Source organism: Solanum pennellii, chromosome 2 (genome assembly GCF_001406875.1).
Source record: "Solanum pennellii chromosome 2, SPENNV200".
NCBI lineage: Eukaryota > Viridiplantae > Streptophyta > Magnoliopsida > Solanales > Solanaceae > Solanum > Solanum pennellii.
Window position 1 is genome coordinate 8,590,605 of NC_028638.1, and position 25,047 is coordinate 8,615,651.

General features: G+C 31.4%; 1 protein-coding gene across 1 annotated transcript; it reads left to right on the forward strand.

The window, feature by feature from the left end:
- The first annotated feature begins 346 nt into the window (after nucleotides 1-346).
- On the forward strand, nucleotides 347-23,502 carry LOC114075963. Its single transcript, XM_027914144.1, has 7 exons — nucleotides 347-876; nucleotides 991-1,174; nucleotides 1,365-1,466; nucleotides 19,729-21,546; nucleotides 21,640-22,587; nucleotides 22,677-22,832; nucleotides 22,913-23,502. The coding sequence occupies exons 1-7, from the start codon at nucleotides 347-349 to the stop codon at nucleotides 23,147-23,149; spliced, it is 3,975 nt and encodes a 1,324-aa protein (XP_027769945.1). The 3' UTR covers nucleotides 23,150-23,502.
- The last annotated feature ends 1,545 nt before the right edge of the window (nucleotides 23,503-25,047 follow it).

Here is a 25,047-nt window from a genome sequence, read left to right on the forward strand (position 1 = left end):
CAGTCTCAAAAGAAGCTAACTGCCAAGCAAGCACATTGCCAGGACTTTTTAGCTGAGTTCAATTTCACATTCGAGTATAAGCCGGGGAAGGCTAATATTGTAGCTGACGCGCTTAGTCGCAAGGCTGCCTTGGCTGTGATCATGAGTTCAAGTTGCAGCAATATTATTGATGATATCAGGAAAGGCATGCAGCATGATCCCTTGGCGAAACAAATTCTCGTTTTGGCCCAACAAGGCAAGACGAAGAAATTTTGAATGGTTTTCTTTATACAACGGGCAGACGTGTGTACGTCCCCAAGTGGGCTAATCTTTGGCATACTTTGATCAAAGAGGGCCACGACACTGCATGGGATGGTCATCCCGGGCAGAAGAGAACTTTAGCCTTGCACTAGAGTCTTCTTATTATTGGTCTCGGATGCGAGACGACATCGAGGTGTATGTGCGTACATGTCTAATTTGTCAACAAGACAAGGTTAAGACGAAAGCGTCGGGTGGACTGTTGGAGCCACTGCTTATTGCTAAAAGGCCATGGGACAGCGTCACTATGGATTTTATTACTTACTTGCCGAATTCGGAGGGGTTTGGAACCATCATGGTTGTGGTTGATCGCTTCTCAAAATATGCGACATTCACTACCGCAATGGCCAGTTGCAAAGCCAAAGAAGCAGCCCGTATTTTTCTGCGCGACGTCGTCAAGCATTGGGGCATATCCAAGAACATTATCAGAGATCGAGACCCTCGATTCGCCAATGCATTTTGGAGGGAGTTATTCAACTTACTTGGGTCGGAATTACATTTCTCGACCAGTTTTCATCCACAGAGGGATGGGCAGACGGAGCGTATTAATGCGCTCTTGAGTGCTGCTTACGGAACTATGTTAGTGTGAATCAAAAAGATTGGGGCAAGCTACTTGACACTGCCCAATTTTTGTACAATTTACAGCAGATTGAAGCAACGGGAATGAGTCCTTTTGAATTGGCAATTGGGCAGTAGCCTAACACGCCACAGTCATTTCCCTTTGACGTCGATTTTAAAGTTTGGGCGCCTATCATATGGCGAAAGCTTGGAGGAGCAAGTTGATCTTGCACGATCATATCTTGATAAGGCATCCCGGAAGATGAAGAAATTTGCTGATCGAAACTGGCATCCAGTCAACTATCGAATTGGAGATCGAGTAATGGTGAAACTCAATCCTAGGCAGTTCAATTCGCTGTGAAGTGTGAGTCAAAGTTTGATTCGTCGCTATGAGGTTCCTTTCAAGATTATTGCCAAGGCTGGCAAGATTTCGTATCGGGTTTATATGCCCCATCACTTGAAGATACATCTGATTTTCCACGCTAGCCAATTGAAACCATATTTTAAAGACGTGGAAGATAAGGAGCTGGGAGCAGTCCGGGAGAGCTAAAATATTCATCACTCCACCAGCCGTGGACAAACAGATCGAGGCAATTATTGATCATCAACTGGTTAGCGGCAAAGTCTAGAACAATTCAAGCTCACAGTTCCTTGTCCATTGGAAAGGAACGAAACAGGAGGAGGCAACGTGGGAGAAATACGAGAACTTGTGGCAGTTTCGCAACAAGGTTCATACTTATTTACGGTTGTGTGGCGTCGTGGTCGTTGTCAAATCAAGTGGGGGAGCGTGTACCGCCCTCCAAGGTGTAATATTAAATTCCAGCACTTTCGGAAACGTAACAGATTTATATCGCGATACGAAAGGTCCAAAACAGTGTGCAAATTTTAGTCCAACCATGGGAGATGGCTTGAAGACTTGGAGGAGCAATTAATGCTCACACATGCAATCAAAACGTCTCCCAAGACAAGGGACAAAAGCTGATAGAACACTCTCTATTTCAGGAAATAAAGTAGACACTTTTTCTCACCAACTTTTAACTTTTGTAAAGGTTTCCATTTTTAGCTTTTCTTTTGGGACATTGTTCCAGCATGTTTTGGCTTGTTTATTAGTTGCTTGTAGAAATTTTTTAAGGACTTCACTCTTGTGAAAAGACTTAGAGTAGTACACCAGAAAATTGGCACTTGCCTCCCAACTTTGGCCTTCCGATTTTGCCTTCCGTTTGCTTGTTTGTGTGGACTGTTTGAGACTGTCGTGTTACTGCACTCTTGTGCGATTTTTGTGTTTTAGGATTGAGCATTTGTAGAGCCATGCAAACCTACTTTTGTTGTCCCACGAGGTTGAGAAATTAGCCCCGTGACATATAAAGCTCATTAAAATGTACCATTTGCAAGATATTCTTTGTATGTTTATTTGTTTGTTTGCTTACTATTTCTTTCTTCATAGGAACTTAGACAACTTAGAACCAACAATAATTTTGCATTGGTTCATAATTAGGGAAGATATCTCTATGGAATCATAGAAGGATCGTGCAATTATTAATTTTTTTGATAGTTTTTTTTGTGTTTCTTTTCGAGAAGACCGATTATCAGTTGAGAATTTCCTTTGAATTTTAATATCAATTATTTATAAAATTGAATCAAATAAAAAGCATATTAGAAGTGTAAGTTAGTAAGATTACTACACTTTATACATTAATAGTAAATAGATTAAAAGTTTTGTTTTAAAAAAAATCAAAACAAAGGGAGACAAGTGTAATATTGCAAACTTAAAGAGGGGTTAGTGTTACTATGTCAAACCTAAATGAATATTTCTGAAATTATCCTTTCTTCATTTATTTACATATATTTTAAATACAATATCTCATTTGTTCATATCTAGAGCTGTTATTATGGGCTAGTCCACCCTATCCGGGCTAACTCATACAGGCTTTAACATTTTACATGTCAGCCCGGGCTAGCTCATTTTTTGTATGGGTCAGAAAATGGTCGGCCCAACCCACAAGTACGTGGGCTACGGGCTTGCCGGGCTAGTCCACATTTTTCAAAATTATATTTTTTTATAATTATATAAAATTATAAATTATAATTTAAAATATTATCATAAATATCGACAAAACAATATTACATGATGTTAATTTTAGTACATGTTAATCCAATCCACAAATAAAATTATCTATAAAAAATATTTATTTAATTTTTTTTCAAGTAAAAGTATAAATATCTGAATAGAAATATTAACTAAATTTTTTAAGTTTGAAATATCTTTAATTTTAAATTTTAATATTATATTATATTTTTAATTAATTTTTATTGGCCCACGGATCGGTCCTATCGATATTTCTCATATCCTACAAATCAGCAGGCTTATTCAGGCTAGCTAAAAACCCTTTTCTATGGGCTCCAAAAATGTTAGCTCAACCCTACTAAATCCCGGGTTAGGCCAGGCCGGCCCAACTGGCCTAGCCGATATTGACAGCTCTATAATAATATCTAAATAAAAAAAATTGACTAGTATTTTCTTGGTATAACGTATAAACACCCTCTCAAACTATACCCGAAATTTCAGCGACATACCTAAACTATACTACAATCTTATTACCCTCCTGAACTACGTCATAATGAAATAAATGTCACCCTAAATGCTGACATGTCATAAATAACTAAATGAGTGTCCCTAAAATGTATTTCACACACGTAACATTTTTTTAAGCATTAAATTTCTTTTCTTTAATATCATTTTTTTAGTAATTGCTGACATTGTTGGTTTATTAGTTCTACAATTCGCAACATGAATTGTTTTTGTGGTTCTTTTTCATTTCAACTTTAATCATTTTTATGACGAGATCTGATTTTTCAAGGAAAGTTAAAATAATGAGAATATATGTTGAAATATTAGGATTTTTTCTCCAATTGATTCATATTCATTCTTAGTTTCAAATCATTGTCCTTAGCATCAGATTCGTAAATCCTTCCCAAAAATACTTCTTCAATAAGCATAAAAAATCAGAAGTTATTGTGTTTGAAAGTCGGAAAATAACTGAAAAAGACACGTCAGTTTTTTAGACAAACATAAAAATGAATTTTTTTTATTGGAGAAAAAGAAGAGATAAAAGAGGGGTAGAAGTGGATTTTCGAGAAAGTTCGAATAAAGGATTGGTTTGGATAAGGGTGAGAATGTTTATAATATATGAATGCTACACATGAGAAGATGCTAGTAAAGATGTCGAATCTTCAATATTTAGAAAATGAAGGAGTCTATAATGTCCAATTAAAAAGTGACTCTTGTATTGTTAATTATTATTTAAACTTTCAATTGCCTTCAAGAAACTGTGTCCGTTCTCTATCCCATATTAGTATTTATGGTATATTTATTTCATTTTAAAATAGTTTAAGGAAGTAATAGGACCTAAATAAGTTTAGGTATATCGTTGAGACTTCGGGAATAGTTGAGGGGTGATACTTGTGCAGTATCTCTATTTTTTATTTAATCACAAAATGTTTATGTTAAGTATATCCATTTTTCAGTACTAAGCAAAAAAATATGAGAATTACTATATAACAATAGAGATTATTAAATTTTCTAGGGTTAAGGGCCTAGAGCTGTCAAAACGGGCTTGACCCGCGAGGCCGGCCCAATCCAACCCTTCAATTAAGTAGGGTTGGGCCTAATTTTTTTGGTCCATGTAGGAACGAGGCTTTTTAGTCCAGCCTCACTTGGCCCGCTGGCCTCTTAGGCCCAATCCGCAAGCCTCAGAGACCAGCTCGTGGGCTATGAATATTTAAAAATATTATATATATATTTAGTATTGTTTATTTATAAAGTATTTATCAATAAATATGTTAAAAACATAAGAAATCAAGTCTCTTAAACTAGCTTGTTTTTGTGGAAGGAATGGTTGGATGATCAACATTTTTTCGCTAAATCTTACATTGACTATTATGTATTTTGGTAAGCATTCACCGAAGTGTGAGATTTATTAATGTATTTCTGTAAGTATTCGCTGAAGTGTGTGATTCATAAATGAAAATTTGTATGTATTGGTGTCCTGTTCATAGACGTCAATGTTCGATGCTCTTAGATACTCCTTCTAACAAAGTAATATTGTTCATTTTTTGGTTGAAGGGTCGACCGATCCCAACCCATGGCCCGCTTAGGGCTGGGTTGGGCCGCTATTTTATTGACACTTTAATTAAAAGAGTCAGCCGCCCCAACCCATTTAACTATCTAGCCAATGGGTTGGGCCGACCATTTTGACAGCTCTAGATAAGGTATAAGTATCCCTGAATTGTGGCTGAATTTCCAATAATACACCTTAACTTCGGTTGTATAGCACATATAGATATGAAAATAAGTGAAGAAAAATCAAACAAAACATGAAAAATTAAATGCTAAAGTTAAAGGACATTTTTTAAAAAATTAATATTAATTTTTAAAAAATAAATTTGATTTTTAAGAAATAATTAAAAATTAAAAGTGAAAAAGATAAGAAATTAATTAAGGGAAAAATATANCAAGAATTATGTGTACTAACTTATTGCAAAATGACTGATCAAAAAAGGTCATGTGTAAAAAAAAAATTGTTCACTTGCTTCAAGAGAGTGTGCACTCTCTATGATATGTCAACATTTAGAGTGTATTTATTATATTTTAAAATAATTTAGAAAATACTAGGACCCTAGTTAAGTTTATGTATGCCATTGAAATTGTAGGTATAATCTGAGAAGTTATGCTATTTTCCAAAATTTTAAGTACAAATAAATAGATTTTAATGAAACATCAAAACAATAATGATCTCATGAAAATATTCCGAATAGCAAAAAAGTTATCGAATTTAAATTGACAAATGATTCAAATTATATTGAAGTAAAGATATATTAGTTCAAATTAATATTATATATTAATGTAATTGAGTTAATTATTTATTGTATTTGTTTGGAATGAATTGATGACACGTGTCAAATGAAGTGACACATTAAGACAAGTAAGAAAGTCCATAGAATTTTGCCATGAGTCAAAGTTACAAAATATGTCTAGTCAAATTAAAAATCAATAAAAAAAAATTACATGTACAAATAATATGTTATGATCAATCAAATGTCACCAAGTCAACTGATTGGTCGAAAAGAGTATCTTCATCATAAACTATAAATAGAGAATTCATAATTCGTAAAAAAGATATGAGATATCTAATAAGAAGTCAAAGAGAGCTCGTGGATAAAACAATGTAGATTTTTCTACTAGCTACAACTATAAGTTTAAGCATTGAAGCAACCATATTTGAATATAAATTTAGATCAAGCTCAACATTCCTTGAATTTAAGTACAATTCAAGATCAAGTTCTTTAATATTTAAAATCAAACGCAGAAGCCCTTATATTCAAGTTTAACCAAATCTAGCTCAACCAGTTGAATTAAACATAGCTCTAGATCAACTTCATCAAAACAAAATTTAAGACCAAGTTTCAAAACTAGAATTCAAGGACAAGTAAAATCAAATTCCAAGTCAATCTTAAAATGACTACAATTTACTTTTTAAAAGAATAATCAGAGAACTTAGACATACTATCACAATTCACTGGATTTGAGATAAAACACTGTAATTTTTGCGATCTTTTCATGTATTGACTATTATTTTCTCGACGCAATATTTATTATCTAAAAATGTAATATTATGAATGTTTGTGGGATTGTTTGAAACACACAGTTGACTTATTGAAAAGGCCTAATACATTGGTGACTACTTAAAGTTGGCATCAATTTTCACTTAAAGGCCTAAAATTGATTTTGTTCATTTTGGACACCTCATGTCATGCTCACTGTGTCATTTTGGCATTTTTTGGACAATCAGCCAAATGTATAAGGTGTATGAGACACACTCGCCGATAACGTGTCAAAGTGACAAATTAAATGAAAACATGTGGCATATATATTAAAAATTAATTTTTAAATAATGAATTTTAAATAATAAAAAAAAGTAGGGGGGGGTCAATCAGCCAATGACATTAAACACATATAAATTCAAAAAAAAAATTATGCACAACCCACCCCCCTAGATTATCTTCTCCATCAACTCCCACCCCAGATCCCTAACCCCTCCCCCCGCCTAAATCATCTTCCCCGCCACCGAATCTCTAACCCCTCCTCCACCCAAATCATTCTCCCTACTAGCCCCACCACCTGAACCCCCACCCGAACCATCCAAATCGTTTTTCAACTGAAGTTCTTTTTTTCAAGTTTATGATCAGTTCTTGACTCGCGCAAAATTTATTTTCTTCAATCCTCCTTCTTGTTTTTTCTGTCGGTTCTATGTTTTTTCGTAATCAAATTAATTATAGTTTGATCTACTATAATTTTCGTTGTTTTTGTTTTAACTAATTAGCACTATCGAATCTTTTTCTCCACAAAAGGAGTTGATGTTTTGGGAGATGGTGGTGAAAAATTGGGGAAGAAGAGAAGAAAAAAATAAAATAAAATTTAATTGAACAAGTTTTTCACGCGTCAGAAGCAAGTGTGATACACTTCCTACGACACACCAGCAAAAGTGTCAAATAGATATAGTGGGACATGACATGAGGGGTCTACAATGAATAAGGTATAATTAAGGTGTCTAAGTGAAAATTGATGCCAACTTTAGGTGGCTACTGATAAGTTAAGCCTTTGAAATAAGTTGATACACTTACTTTTGATTTTTTAATCTTATGAAAATTACAAATCTTTTTTATCGAATCTATGACCAACTTGTTGAAAGATTTTTAAAAAAATTATTTTCATCCTTAAGTCATTTTTTTATACGATGAGATATGTGAAAATCATGAAAATATCTATCAGAAACGAGAGATAAAAAAAGTAAATCATAATTTTACGAAAACGTCATTCAATTTAGTGATCTACCTTATTCTTAACATGCATTCTTAAATAGCCTTGAAAAATGATCATTCAATACTCTTTTTTTGCATATGAATATATCAACGAATTATTTAACATAGTTTTTCAGGTTCTTTACCTCTCAGCATATAAATGTGCTATATGAAAAAAAAAATTTAAATATTATATTTATTAGCATATGAATGTAATTTATCTTAGTGAACCATTTAACATGAATTTTCAAACTCTTTATCTCTTTGCCAGTGAATGCATTTATTAATCGACTAATTAAGAGTTTGATTGACATTGATGTTACAACTACTTATTTTAGAATTACTTTTTAAAATAACTTTTCATGCTTTTGAAAAAAGATAATTTGTGTTTGGTAAATTCATTTGAAAAGTACTTTTGATAATCAAATTGTGTTTAACTATTTTTAAAAAAAATATTCTTGAGAGTCAAATTTTATATATATATTTATATAAAAAGAAAGAGAGAGAGAGGTGTATCAATGCACTTTTAATTAAGAGTATTTCAGATATTTGTTAAAAGTTTAAATTAAATTTTTGTTTTTATTAAATTAAAATGTACATATTCAAATTTTCAATCAATATTATACATAGACGAGTAAATGAATAAATTAAATATTGATATAATATTAACATAATGATTTAAATATAATTTAAAATATCAAGAAAACTAAATTAAAAAATCATTTCACAAATTTAAATCACAACATATGAAAATCTCATCCCAATAAATTAATTAATTAATTAATATAGGAGATATATTGATAAATATGTATATATGGTAGGGATATTTTGATCTTGCAGTAAATAATTTTCTACTTTTATTTGTGCTTTTTGAAGAAGCTGAAATTTTTAACTTCTTTTCAACAATAGAAAAATTATTCATGCTTATGTTTAAAAGAAGCTTTATTGATCGTAAACATTGTTTTTTTTAAATAAATATTTTTAATTAAAACTAAATTATTTTAGCCTTTCAATAATAATGTCAAACAGACTATTAATTTCTATATTAAAAAAACCATTGAGATTAACTTAAAACATTAATCTAATGACTTCTAAAAGAATTGATTATTGTAAAGATAAAATGTTTAATTAATTTTTGAAGGACCTTTAAACTTTCAAATTTCTACTTCATTCGTCTTATAATAATTGTCTACTATACTATTTAAGGATCTCTAACAATACTTGTTCATTTTATAAAATTAACAAATAATTTTTTACACTTAGTTCCTAATTTATCATTATCATTAATTATAGTAATTTCCTTATTATATTTTTTATGACATTGTAATTGTTAGGTTATTAGCATTTTAATATTAATATTTAACATATTAAATTGCTTTATTTTGGAGTTATAAGAATGACCATTGGTAGGCATTTGTGTTTTAAACTACCAATTTAATCATGCTATTCATCTTTGACTTGGTAGCCATGTAATGCCATCACTTTACTTCATTCTTAATTCCTCCATTACTCTTTGTAACCTATGTAACTCCTATTGTAACCTATGTAACCTATGTAACTCCTATTGTAACCTATGAAACTCCTAAGGCCATTATCTTCACTATTTACTACCTCCATTATCTTCATATTCATTGCTAGGAAGACTTCTTGTAGTATAAATAGTGTGGTCTTCATTTGGTTTAAAAACACACAAAACACAAGAGAAAACAAAGATTGAAAGAGTTGGTCTAAAGAGAGTTCTTATTAGTTGAAGGGAGGTGTTCTTTTTTGTGGAGCTTTGGACTCAACTATTGTCCAGAGTTGTTGAGTTATACTTTGTGAAGGTTGTTGTATCCTGGAGGGGACAAGTCATAGTGGACTACTGCTGGAGCGGTGAAAACATTTGCTGCAGTGGGCTTGAATCTCCTTAAAGAGAGCGAGATATCCGCGCCTCAGCCTGAAGAGATTAATTTCTTCATTTTATTTTCAATTGTAATCTTGCAATTTTATTATCTTGTAAGTTTTTCCACTAACAATTTTAAGGAGATTCAAAGATGGCTACAATTGAAAAAACCGCGGATGTCAAGATGGGAGATCTTAACAAGCCATTTCGGTTCAATGGTAACCATTTCAAGAGATGGAAGGGTAAAGTACTTTTCTACTTAAGTCTTCTCAATGTTTCTTATGTATTAACCGAGAAGAATCCAAATAAAGAAGACATCACCACTATGAATGATGATGAAACTATTTCTCATCTAGAGAAAGTGGAAAAATACGATGGTGATTCCTATAAGTGTCGGTATTATCTTCTTAATTGTCTATCTGATAATTTCTATTATTATTATAATAGAACTTACTTAATTGTCTATTTGATAATTTCTATGATTATTATGATAGAACTTACTCTAGTGCAAAGAAAATTTGGAAGGCACTGCAGAGTAAGTATGATACCGAAGAGGCTGGAGCGAAAAATTATGCAGCTAGTAGATTTTTTCGTTTCCAAATGGTGGACAACAAATCAGTGGTAGATCAAGTCAAGACTTCATCATGATTGTTGGAGAGCTTAGGTCCGAAGAGGTTAAAATTGGAGATAACCTTACTGTTTGTGGCATAGTGGATAAACTTCCACCTTCTTGGAAGGAATTTCAAAAAACTATGCGCCACAAACAAAAGGAAACCAAGATGCACTTTTACAAATAGAAGAGAACAACATCACATCGAAGGTAAATTTAATCACTTCGAATAATGCTACTCCTGAAACTCACAAAAATACTTCTTTAAAGCCTAAGAAGAAAAAATTCAAGAAAAATAATGGTAGACCTCCCAAGAAAAATAATGGTGAAAATCACCAAACACAAAATCAACAAATTCAAGAAAAGGGACCATGCTTTGTTTGTGGCAAGAGTGGGCATATTGCTCGATTTTGCAGATTCCGGAAACGTGGTCCTAACCCTCAGGCAAACGTTACCGAAGAACCTTTTGTGGCGGTGATTACCGACATAAACATGGTTGAGAATGTTGATGGATGGTGGGCTGATTCTGGTGCAAACCGTCATGTCTGTTATGACAAAGACTGGTTTAAAAAATATACTCATTTTGAGGAGCCCAAAACCATCATGCTTGGTGATGCTCACACTACTCAAGTGCTTGGAAAGGGAGATGTTGAATTGTGTTTTACTTCTGGAAGGATATTAACATTGAAAGATGTACTTTATACTCCTTCTATGAGAAAAAATTTGATGTCTAGTTTTCTTCTTAATAAAGCAGGCTTTAAACAGATTATTGAATCTGATCAATATGTAATAGTGAAGAAAGGTATTTTTGTGGGGAAGGGGTATGCATGTGATGGGATGTTTAAGTTGAATGTTGAAATGAATAAAACTTCTACTTCTGTTTATATGCTTTCTTCTACTAATTTTTGGCATGCTCGTTTGTGTCATATTAATGATCGTTATGTTGGAATCATGAGTAGTTTAGGATTAATCCCAATGGTTAAAAAGAATTTTGAAAAGTGTGAGGCTTGTAGTAAAGCCAAGATCACTAAAAGGCCTCATTTTCAAGTTGAAAGAAAAACTGATTTGTTAGAATTAGTTCATACTGATATTTGTGAACTTGGTGGAATTCTAACTCGTGGAGGTAATAGATATTTTATCACTTTCATTGATGATTTTTCTAAGTTTACATATGTTTACTTGATGAAAAATAAAAGTGATGCTTTTGAAAATTTCAAAACTTATCTCAATGAGGTTGAAAATCAGTTTGGAAGAAAAATAAAAAGAATTAGAAGTGATAGAGGCCGTGAATATGAATCAAATGAGTTTAATTCTTTTGTTAGATCATTGGGAATAATTCATGAAACTACTCCTCCTTACTCTCCTTCGTCTAATGGAGTAGCAGAAAGGAAAAATAGAACTTTGGTTGAATTGACTAATGCCATGCTTATTGAGTCACATGCACCTTTAAATTTTTGGGGTGAAGCTATCTTAACTGCTTGTTATGTGTTGAATCGTGTGCCTCATAAAAAGTCTAAATTGACACCTTTTGAATTGTGGAAAGGTTACAAGCCAAGTTTGGGATATCTAAGAGTTTGGGGTTGTCTAGCCTTTGTGAGGCTAATGGATCCCAAGATTACAAAGTTGGGTAAGAAAGTTACTACTTGTGCTTTTCTTGGTTATGCTTCAAATAGTACAGCCTATAGATTTTTTAATCTTGAAGATAATATTGTAATAGAATCTGGTGATGCTATTTTTCATGAAAATAAATTTCCTTTTGATACTAAAAATAGTGGGGGTCAAAGGATTGAACAAAATATTTTGTCACTACCTAGTTCTTCTACTTCAACTTTGAAAAATAAAGAAGTTGTTGATTTTGAGTTAAGAAGAAGTAAAAGAGCTAGAGTAGAAAAAGATTTTGGTCCTGATTTTTATGTGTTTAATGTTGAAAATGACCCTCTAACTTTGAAAGAAGCATTATCTTCACATGATTCTATTTTTTGGAAAGAGGCTGTAAATGATGAAATGGAATCTCTAATTTCTAATAAAACTTGGAAGTTAGTTGATTTACCACCGGGTTGTAAAACAATTGGTTGCAAATGGGTCTTAAGGAAAAGTTAAAACCGGATGGTTCTATTGATAAATACAAGGCTAGGCTAGTTTCAAAAGGTTTTAAACAACTAGAAGGCCTAGAATTTTTTGATACTTTTTCTCCGTTAACAAGAATTACATCCATTGGACTTTTAGTTGCTATGGCTGCAATTTTTTATTTGCAAATTCATCAAATAGATGTAAAAATTGCTTTTCTAAATGGAGACCTAAATGAAGAAATTTATATAGACCAACCCGAGTGTTTTGTTGAAGCAGGCCAAGAAAGCAAAGTATGTAAACTTACTAAATCCATATATGGCTTGAAACAGGCACCAAAGCAATGGCATGAAAAGTTTGATTCCTGCATGATTGAAAATGGTTTTAAAACAAATAAGTGTGATAAGTGCATATATCATAAGTCTTGGAATAATTCACATGTGATCATTTGCCTATATGTTGATGATTTGTTGATCTTTGGCTCTAACATGAATGTATTGATGAAGCTAAAAATGTTCTTAGAAGCCATTTTGATATGAAAGATCTTGGTGAGGCAAATTTTATTCTTGGAATAAAAATAACAAGAACATGTGAGGGGATTTTCCTTGACCAGTCACATTATGTTGAGAAAATTTTAAAAAGAATATAACTTTCGTGATTGCAAGCACGTTGTGTAACAACCTGCTTAGTCGATTCGAGCAGTAAGATTATTTTGATAAAAACTGACTGGGTCGACGGACCACGCGACGGACCGTCATGGTCACGACGGCCCGTGATGGATTCCGTCGTCCCATACTTGTGAATTTCTTCTGCCATTTTTCTCATTACCCTCGACGACAAGTAGGACGAACCGTCATAGGCACGACGGACCGTCGAGGGGCTTCGTTCCTAAACACTTAAACTCTGAAAATCTGGGTACTGAGAATCGACTCTCTGAACTTCACGACGGAACTGCAGGACGGACCGTCGCAGACACGACGGACCGTCACAGGTTGCGTAAACTTAACTGGGTCGGAATTCTGCTAAAAGTTTTAAAGGGGTGTTTTGGACTATTCATGACAAACTTTATGAAATTAGTGGGTTAAGTTTAATAATTTAATTACTTGGAGGGTTAAAGGATATAACCTTGAAATAAATAATGGGTTACTTTTATCATAATGACTTATATGATAATTAGGGTAAAAGAAAAGGAATCTAGAGAAGGAAAAGAAAAAGACAGAGAGGGAGAACGAACGAGCGAGAGAGAGAACGAAGAATGACCATTGGTAGGCATTTGTGTTTTAAACTACCAATTTAATCATGCTATTCATCTTTGACTTGGTAGCCATGTAATGCCATCACTTTATTTCATTCTTAATTCCTCTATTACTCTTTGTAACCTATGTAACTCCTATTGTAACCTATGTAACCTATGTAACTCCTATTGTAACCTATGAAACTCCTAAGACCATTATCTTCACTATTTACTACCTCCATTATCTTCCTATTCATTGCTAGAAGACTTCTTGCAGTATAAATAGTGGTGATCTTCATTTGGTTTAAAAACACACAAAACACAAGAGAAAACAAAGATTGAAAGAGTTAGTCTAAAGAGAGTTCTTATTAGTTGAAGGGAGGTGTTCTTTTTTGTGGAGCTTTGGACTCAACTCTTGTCCAGAGTTGTTGAGTTATACTTTGTGAAGGCTGTTGTATCCTGGAGGGGACAAGTCAAAGTGGACTACTGCTGGAGCGGTGAAAATATTTGCTGCAGTGGGCTTGAATCTCCTTAAAGAGAGCGAGATATCCGCGCCTCAGCCTGAAGAGATTAATTTCTTCATTTTATTTTCAATTGTAATCTTGCAATTTTATAATCTTGTAAGTTTTTTCACTAACAGTAATTACTAATCTTAATAAATAATGATATGATAGGTATTAGTGCTTATGTCCTAATTTATTTCCGTGTGATGTTTTATCATGAACACAATTTATCAGGTATTCTGCTTATACTATAGCCTGTGAGCAGTTCGATTGACAATTATGATTATTTGCTATCTATTCATTTGAAAAATGTTATGAATTTTTCAAAGTTTAAATTTTATAAATATATCAATTTGTAAAGTTTATGATATTGATGAAATATATGTAACTGTTTTCTGCATTTTTAATACTACACTTTCTCACTTAAATCATTTTATTTGAGAATAGTTATTTTTAACTTCATATTTAATTAATTGTCTTTAATATTTTAATAGAATACTTAGAGTTGCTTAATGAAAGAAATATTTTCTGTATTGCCAGTAAAGATAATCGATTTATATGGACTACTTAAAATAAGCATGTAGTTACTATTTATAGCATCGCCCTTAGTATTATTCGTATTCAACGTATTGCTACTTGAAATTTTTTGACAATTTTTGCTATTCAAAAATTGAGAAATTGACACTTAATTATATATCACACAAAGAATGACACATGTTAAAAAGTGAAACAAAAAACATCATATGCATATATAGGAAGTTAAAAAAAAAACAATCAGTACTAACGCAGTAATATATATTCTTAAAAAATAATTGGATAGTTTTATATTCTAAAATAAACTAACTTAAATAATTAAAGCCTATCTCCCATTCTGACAAACTTATGTATTCTTTTCCTTCTAATTTATAATTTTGCATAACTTGTTTCTGGGCAGTTTGACATTTAATTCCTTATAATTTTCATATATTAATCGAACTCCAATATGTTTGTCATTATTAAAGTATAATTTTCTAGGAGTAATTTCCCTAGATAGTCATCCATGTTTGTAAAATTATATGAGAATATCATTTATGTTTGTTTTAGGACTATAATATTACCCAACTTTACATATTTTTCTTAATCTATACTTGACACAGAAAATATATTATCTCTCTCATATTAGGATTCATGTCGCATTATTTATTTTTTTATTATTAAAAACAATATACTTTAAACCTATTTAAATGTTAGGTTGCAATATGTTTTTTTTTTAAATATTGTTTTCTATTTATGTTTTTTGAAAATGTTTTTTTTTAGATATATAAAGATAAATTTAAAAAATAAATGAAAAAAAGGACCCCATTTCTACAACTAACTACTAATGGAATGTTTTAACTATTTTTTAAAAATAAGTTTTTTAAATTTTTAATGTTAATTACTATTTTTTATTATAAGTGTTTAATTAATTTTTAAAATATTAATTATAGTTTTTTTATGGTGCACTTTTTATTCTCTTATTTAGATAGATATTTCTACCTTTCATTTTGTTGGAGCATTCCCTAAATCACTGAAAGTGTGATAAATATAAATAGACATTAAGTTTTTTTTTTATAAAATAATTCAATTTTCAGTTTTCGTTTTTTAACCTTAAAAATTGAAATTTGAAGCATTTAAAGATCTTTCATTCTTTTTCTCTTAACAATCATTATTGTTTTTATAAAAAAAAATAGTTCGATTTTATTTTTTCCCTTTAACATTGAAATTAGAGGCATTTAAAAATCATCTATTTTTTGCCGTTATAGTTTTTTTAAACAAAAGAACTTTTTTCTATTTAAAATAGCTATATTAAAATTTTTGTTTTTTTTAATTGTATTTTTAGAGCATATTTTAAAATGCTTTTAAAATTCTTGAAATATTTGTGGTGCTAACATGTGACAGTTTTTACTTCTTCTTATATATAGATAAAAAAATTTTAAAAAAAATAGACAAATCCACATATTATACCCAGTAAAAAAAATTACACTAAGAACTGTAATATGAGCTCCTCCGATTCTTCAAGAAAATATGTGGGTTCCTCCGGTTCTTTAAAAGAATTAGAAAAATATTAATAATAAATTAAAAAATATGACATGACACCCTAGTAGGAGAGAAATACTGTATTTTTTTGTGTCAAGTATATTTTGAGGAAAATAGGCAAAGTTGGATGATATTGTAGTCCTAAAACAAACATAAGTGATATTTCCTAGGTAATTTCCCAAACATAAATGACTATCTAGGAAAATTACTCATTTTCTAATCAAAACAATCACATATTCAGTTTGTGAGGAACCACAATCTGAAATGCTATTTTTATTAAGTGTCTGTAAATAATTATGCACATAAATAAATTATTAATTTATCTGTTTTGAATATTTAAAAATAGAATGTAAAATAACATACTATGTTTTAAAATCTGAAAAGTTAATAAAAAATGAAATATAGATTGAATTAAATTATACACAACAATTAGTTTATCTTCATCATAGCTTTGTCCACAATTAAGGGATGCTTCCTTTGTTTAATATTATAGTTAATTTATTTATAAGAAAATTAGAGTTAATTTTTAATGATTTAGACACTTGCGTTCAAATTGTGTATAAGAGAAGGATGACAATATTTCTTTAGTAATGCTTCATCATCAATGAAATTAACTACTTTGTAAACATTATCATTTTTGTTAATGTTTGGATCCTTAATTTGGACTTTACACATGAGCCTTTTCTCAATTAAAGCATCAAGTTCTATTGAATAACCCATGTCAATATCTCATATTAATCTTTCCTTCAACTCCTTGCAGTCTTTCCAATTAGTTATAAAATGTTTTTATTCCACAACAATAATGATATAAATCCAATTTCGTCAGTAATATGAATTTGAAGTTGATACTATAAATGTATGAAAAAGAGTGTTATATAAGATTTTAATTAAAATATAAAAATCTATATTGTTTACTCCAACATGTGAATAATGAATATAACTTTAGAATTATATTTTACGCAATAATATTTATCTCTCAAAGAATTGACCTTTATGATACATTTATTGCAAGCCAAATATGATCATATGTGATCAAGTTCCAAACAAACAGTACAGTAATTCAATAGGTAGACTCCTGTGAGTTAATCATAATGTTTAGAGAAATATGTATACTGTAAAAAAAATATAGATTACAGTTGGTAATATAATATATATAACTCACTTCAGTGTGTAGAAGAAAATCTCAAATAAATTTTAAAGAGACCATTTCCATAGACAACTCCTCAGAAATTAAAATATGTTGTTGCGAACTTATTTGCGAAACCTTCTCATATTCATCTGATATAATTAAGATGTAAATTTATCAATAAAAGTATAATATAATTTGTTAATTTTAATTCATTTGGATTACTTAACAATATAGACGAGTTGTCAAACTTGTTTTTAAAATCAAAAAATCGTGGTAAATCAACATTAATCCATACTTTAGTCTGATGTCAACAACTACAAATAGAATAGGTATTTATAAAATAATTTATAAGATTTATTAAGTTAGATAAATATATTTGTAATACTGATACACAATAGTAAAACAAAATAAAAACTTTAAAATTCATACCTCTAAATTTGTGTGTCTTCATTAATTGAAGAACAACAATTTCTATTGCTCTAGATAAATGTGATTACATTTGAAAAGCGAAATCACCTCATAAAGTTACAGAAAGTTTGTTTCTCCTGCGTAAACAATGTTGTGAAAAGGATAAATTTAATCATTATTATTATTTTACTATTTAAGATAATATAATTATATAATAATAATAATAATAATAATAACAATAATAAAATGATATATACCCTATTAAATGTATTGTTTGATAATACTTAATTTTCATCTTCTACAACAATATTCATGAAAGAAGTATTATTGTCTCCTTACTTTTAACAATTGAATTGGTTCATATAAGAAAACGTGTCCAACAATATCTTTAAAAAAATAATTGAATTCTTAGTTATAATATTTACAATATATTTAAAAGAAGTATATAATAATATTATTATTTACCAATTAATTGATTGTCGATGTTGTGCTGAATTTTCACTTCTTTATAAGTGCATAGCTTAAAAACTTTCGCATGAAAAAAAGAATCTTCAATTTCAATCATAATAGTATACTCAGTGAATGTAAGCTTGTATTTATGAGAATTTGATTTTAAATTTCGAGTGATAAGACTCTATCACAAAAGATTTCATCCGATATAAACCATGATCATAAATCTTATCTCTGAAATACTTTCTTGTGAACTTATCATGTATTCAATCACGCTATGTGCAAATAAATTTTTTGTGTTATCATTAATATTAATGCATGTATAATAGAATTAGAGTATAACATTTAAAACACAAATTTGATTTATCATATTTTTTCATCTTGCAAAATCAACTTCATAGAATACAGAATATCTGGCTTGTATTTATTGGTACTGTACAAAAACGAACAACAAGAACTTTTTAATTCCAGTTCATTAAGTAATTGGTAATTTCAAATATTGTTTTATATTGTAAAGTCATATTTTGTATTTTGAAAATTGACATAAACATATTTAGTTTGTCATAAACGGTATTTATATAGGCAAAAGTATTCATTACCCCCCTGAACTTGAAGCTTTTTATTCAATGTACACCTAAACTTTATTTTGTTTCAATTACCCCCCTGAACTTGCTTATTCATCCTACACGTACACCTTTTCGGTCCACTCAATATGATCGTGTCTACACGCGCATGACACGTAGATAAATATTTTACCACCTAGATAAATAATTTACCACCTAGATAAATAATTTGCCACCTAGATAAATATTTTGTTACCTAGATAATACCGACCTTCAAAATTCACAAATGCTTAAACTTCTGAAAGAAGCTTCTCGATTTTCTCTGAACCTCTCTTTGATCTTCCCTAAACCTATCTTTGATCTTCCCTAAACCTCTCTTTGATCTTCCCTAAACCTCTCACGAAAGTGTCATCGACAAAGTAACGAGTAGATTTGTGCCATTAGAGAGTTCGTGAAGTGTTTGGTCGATTTTCTCTAAACCTCTCTTTGATTTTCCCTAAACCTCTCTTTGATTTTCTCTAAACCTCTCACGAAAGTGTAATCGACAAAGTAACGAGTAGATTTGGCAAGTGTAATCGACAAAGTAACGGTAGATTTGTGCCAGTTGCAGTTCGTGAAGTGTTTGGTCGATTTTCTTTGGATCTTGTCTGAAATTGTGTCTACAAGTAAGTGATTATCCACTCGATTTCGCGTAGGCTTGATGTATTGTTGTCTGTTTTCTTTACTTTTTCATACATATTTTGCCTATTTTGCCTATTTCGTTTAACGTTTCGCCATAGTTTCCGATTGAGTTTCCGATTAGGGGTCTAATACTTTTCAACTAGAATTTTCACTTAATGAATGTATTATTATGAAGCTTTTTACCTTATTCATGCATGAAATTTAGGCTTTTTGGTAAAATTAAGGTTCTAAGTATTAGGGTTTCTGGTATTGTTAAATGGTGGGGTATTTTATAATTTGTTTAAGTATATTGTGTGGGATGCCTATTGTATGTTGATGAGTAATACATCTACTATCCTAAGTACCAATTGTTGCTTATGTTTTGGTGTTATTATATATGTTTCGATTTTGTTGCTTGCATTGTACAATATACTGATTATTATTGTGGTTATAGGTTGACACTATGACTAATAAGTACCTCAATTTAAGGTTCAAATTTGAGGGTATGTTGGTGAGTGAGGTAGGTCCAGTATATGTTGGGGGTAGGACTGAATATGTAGACAATGTGGATGAAGATCATTTATCAATTCCTGAACTTGCAGATTATGCTAAGTCTTTTGGGATTAGTAAGTTAGGAAAAACATATGCAGCTCCATCTCTAGGGGGTGATTTGGTGGAATTGAAAAATGACATGGACATTTGTAGCATGGCATTATTTATGCATGATGGGGACACAATAGATATTTATGTGTGTGATAACACTATTCTGGATGATGTGGGTCCCAGTGAAGGTCAAATTAGTCAATCTTTAAGTCAAGTGGTTGAGTCTTTTAATTCACATGGGAAATCTCTAACTGCACAACCAAAAAAATCAGATCTAGGTTTAGGTTCCTCTTCTTCCTTTCCAGCTACTGAAAGACTTGAAAATGATGGGATTGCAAGGGTCGAACAAGAATGCCAACAAGAAAGTGATGATGATTATTCTTCAATAGATTGGACTGATACTGAAGAAGAAGTTGAACCAACTATCCAACAAGGAACTGAACCTTCTATTCAACAAGAAGTTGAGCCAATTACCCAAGAAAATGCAGAGGAAGACATAGACAGTGATTCTGTCTGTTCTGACCAGTCTATTGACTATGGTAGTGATGTGCATGAGGAGTTGAGAATTGTTAAGGAAGATGTGAGAAAACTTAGAGAAAGTAGGAGGAGAAAGAAGAAGGAAAAACCAAAAGGTTTTTTAGGTGAAGTTGGATTTGATGAAGGGTATGAGGATATTGAAAAAGGGAAAAAGAATTTCAAGGGTAAGCTAACAGAGGATGAGCCATACTATGACAGTTCTGACTGTGATAGTTTTCAAAGTGATGAAGAAGAACCTGTTTCTGATGATGAACTTGAAGGAGGGAGTTTAAGGGGGAGAAAGAAGAGTAATAGGGTGGTATATGATTCTTCTTGTGATATTGTAATATGGCAGTGTGGTTTGATATTTGAAAGTGTAAAGCAATTTAGAGAGGCAGTTACAAAATATGCTATAAAAAAAGGAGTTGAGTTAGATAAGTATGTGAATGAGAGTACTAGAGTGAGAGTGAAGTGTAAAAGTGGTTGTCCATGGCTGTTGTATGCAAGCAAGGAAGGAAGGAGTGAGAACTTTACTATCAAGACATACAATCCAAGGCACAAATGTACCAGGACAACCAATAATATTTTGTGTAATTCAAAGTTCTTATGCAAGTATCTGAAAGATAGGATTATTTCTCAACCTAGTATAAAAGGGTGGGAGATACAAGAATTGGTGAGGAAAGAGTTGAATGTTCATGTAGGCAAGGCAGTTTGTTTAAAAACAAGAAAAATTATTTTAAAGGAAATTATGGGAGATCATGTGGCAGAATTTAACAGAATCCTAGACTACAAGGATATGTTACTCCAAACAAATCCTGGTAGCACTTGTGTTGTGAAGCTTAAAGATTCAGAATCAGGAAATGGGATGAAACAATTTCACTCTTTTTATATTTGTTTTGATGCTATGAAAAAGGGTTTTCAACAAGGATGCAGAAGATGTATAGGGCTAGATGGGTGTTTTCTAAAGGGAATTTGTAGGGGTCAACTTTTGGTAGCTGTTGCTAAAGATGCAAACAACCAAATGTATCCAATAGCATGGGCAGTAATTGATACTGAAAGCAAGTTGACATGGAAATGGTTCATGACCATTCTGAAAGATGATCTTAATCTAGGAAATGGTTCCCAGCTAACTATCATTAGTGATATGCAAAAGGTAATTGAATATCTTTCTTTTGTTTATGTTTCATGTAATTGCTAATTTAATTTGACTAAAATTTAACTTGCTTTTTTTGCTTTGCAACTACAGGGACTAATAGCTGCTGTAGATGAACTATTTCCAGAATGTGAGCACAGAATGTGTGCTAGACACATATTAGCAAATTGGTCACAAAACTTCAGAGGCTTAGAGAGAAGAAAGAAATTTTGGGCTTGTGCTAGATCAACATTTGAGGCACAATTTAAGTACAATATAAATGCCCTGTCCAAGCTGGGAATAGGTATTGTTGAATCCCTTATCAAATACAACAAGGAGACATGGTGTAAAGCTTTTATTCAAACATTTTCAAAGTGTGATAGCATAGATAACAACATGGCAGAGAGTTTCAATTCTTGGATCTTGGGACCTAGGAACAAGACCATTGTAACTATGTTGGAAGAAATTAGAGTTAAGGTGATGAGTAGAGTGAGTAAGTCAAGAGCATTTGCTGAAACATGGACAGATGGAATATCTCCAATGGCAATGATGGTATTCAATACAAATGTAACAAGATCAATGCAGTGCAACATTGAATGGAATGGTGATGTTGGATTTGAAGTGTTAGAAGGGGTATACAAGCATACTGTGAACTTGGGTCAACAAAAATGTAGTTGCAGATCATGGGAATTAAAAGGTATCCCATGTGCACATGGTATAGCAGCAATGAACCACTTGAACATGGATGCATCACAAGCAATATCTAGTTGGTATAGAAAAGACACATATATGAAGACATATTCTCATTTCATTCAACCAGTCCCAAACATGGAAATGTGGCCTGAAAGTAGAAACCCAATGGTTGAACCACCTGAGGCAAGACAAATGCCTGGTAGGCCACCAAAGAACAGAAGAAGAGAAATTGGTGAAGTGAGAAAAGCTGGAAAGTTGCCAAGAATGGGGACAGTAATGACATGTTCACTTTGCAAAGGACCAAATCATAACAAGAGAAATTGTCCAAAAAATCCTAAAACTAAGTCTACACCAACACCCACTCAAGAGGTACATTCATATTAATTTGCTTTTATAAATTATGTTAGATTACTTATTAAATTTAATGTCTTGTTGTGTTCTTTTTCCAATCATATTAGTCCACCACTGGAAAAAAGAGGGGTAGAGGTCATTATGAAAGAACAAGCACCAGTAAGACTGGTACAAGAAGAGGTGCAGGAAGTGGTTACAAGAAGAGGCCTAAAGTTGTTGGACAAGGTGTATTTGTTGCTGATACTGGATATACGTGTATTAATGTAAGTGTCTTATAAACTGTCAAAATTATATTTGTCTTCTAAATGTGAATCCCAAAATAACTATGTAGTTGATATTGCAGCAAGGATTGTCTAGCAGAAGGAGGGTTAATACTGGTGTGGTGAGTTCTGCACATGTGACAGGTGATATTGGTTTTAAACCTACCAAGGGACTGAAGTGGAAAGGCAAACAGGCCATGACTCAAAGAGAACTTCAAGTCGAAAGTGTTATGCGTCGTATTCAAACCAGATCAAAAGCTGATGGCATTCAAACAAGGTCACAAGCCAAAGGAAAATCACTCTCAAAGAAAACTTCTTAGTTGTGTGGTTGTGGGGGTGTCCAACCAAACTTGAAATAGTGTTTTATGTGTTGATGAATCTGTGGTTGTTCAAACAAACTTAAAGTAGTTACTGTTTTATGTTTTGCTAGTTAACTTAAGTTATTGTGGTTGTTGGTTGGTGCTTGTGTGGTTATTCAACTAACCTTAAAGTAGTGATTGTTTTATGTTTTGCTAGTTAACTTAAGTTATTGTGGTTGTTGGTTGAAACAATGAAACACTATGATGCTTCTTTTTTATGATCAAGAAAGCACTAGTTATGTTATGTTTGTTGCCTTCATGTTATTATTTCATGGTATCATAGTACCCATTACATGTAATTGTATTGATCAGCAAAAACAGCAAAAACATACATTAATAGAACACCAAACCAAACTAATCCACAAAATGAGTACCCTAGATCTGTTGAACAAGGAACACCAAACCAAACTAATAACAATTGCATTAAAAAAAAATTCAACGACACACTAAATAAAAGAACAATATCACATTGCATATCAAACTAATACCCAAAATCAGTTTCAATATCCATTTGCACTTGAGCTGTTCTTCTTGTTTGTTGGTTTTCTTCAACAAACCCAAAATTACAATATTCGCTTGGGTCGGAAATTCAGGATCATACCAATCGAAAAACTTACAAGAATTTCGAAATGAGGACTGCATTCATAAAATCAAAGTTAAAAAAATGAAATTGCATAATACGAACTTGTCAAATAAAAAGCAAAAAAGGAGTAAAAATACATACCCCATAGTGTCTACAACCGAAAAATCTACGTCCGGGATTGTCATTTGTCCATGAAATTTTCAGAATTGGAGGAGCCCCACATAAACAAACAAGTCTCCTGTTATTGTTCATGAATTTAGCAATAACAATTAAAACAAAAAAAGTGAGAAAAATCTGAAATTTGAAAAGAGAGAAGGGATAAAGAAGAATAAATAGGTAGAGAATAGAGAGAGAAAAATTCTTAAAATAACCCAAATATTAAAGAAAAATAGATTTTTACGTTTATTACCGTTGTAACTTTATGATGTGGCAAAAAATTGCTGTCTCACGCGCCGTGTAGAGTTTGATTTCAGTTTCTATGCCAGGTGGACCGAAAAGGTGTACGTGTAGGATGAATAAGCAAGTTCAGGGGCTAATTGAAACAAAATAAAGTTTAGATGTACATTGAATAAAAAGCTTCAAGTTCAAGGGGGTAATGAATACTTTTGCCTATTTATATATCTAGGTACATAGTACGTGATTTGAGAAGCAGTTTTTTTTTTAAAGTTAGTGGGAAGTCACAAAACTGCTCTTAATTTAAAATTACTTTTGATTTTTTTAATTACAAAATTAGAGGTTAATTCAGATGCTGACAGATATTGCTAACAAAACTATTTGGAGCTGCAGAATCTAACACATCATTCTATATTATGCAATGAAATTTTATTAGATTGCAATATTTATACCACTATACTGTTGGTATTTTTTTACAATTAACTGTTAAAATTGTTAATTTGATCAACAAAATTATATCATGCTAATGATAATACATGTTTATATTTATTTTAATTATTTTTTATTTATGTTAAATTAGTGAATAATTGAGAATATGACATGTGTATATTTAAACTTTCTTCAATAATTTTATTTCGATATTTGTAAATTTAGAAATTGACACAAAAAATTATAACATGCAAATTCTGACACGTGTTAATATTTATTTTAAATGATAAATTACTGATTAGTTGATCCAGATTTGACAAGTGCATATTTAAAACTTCCCTTACTATCTGTATTTAAGTTTTTGAAAAATTAGAAGTTAAAACGTCAAAGTATACAATGCAGATGCTGACACGTGTTAATATTTGTTCTAATTAATTATCATTAAAATGTTAAA

What these genes read in the sequence shown, in the direction of transcription:
- LOC114075963 (XM_027914144.1), top strand. Translation starts at nt 347, where the DNA reads ATGGGATGGTCATCCCGGGCAGAAGAGAACTTTAGCCTTGCACTAGAG. An exon ending in AGTGCTGCTTACGGAACTAT is followed by an intron (nt 877 to 990) that starts GTTAGTGTGAAT and finishes GCAATTGGGCAG; the next exon opens with TAGCCTAACACGCCACAGTC. An exon ending in CAATTATTGATCATCAACTG is followed by an intron (nt 1,467 to 19,728) that starts GTTAGCGGCAAA and finishes TTGTGGTTATAG; the next exon opens with GTTGACACTATGACTAATAA.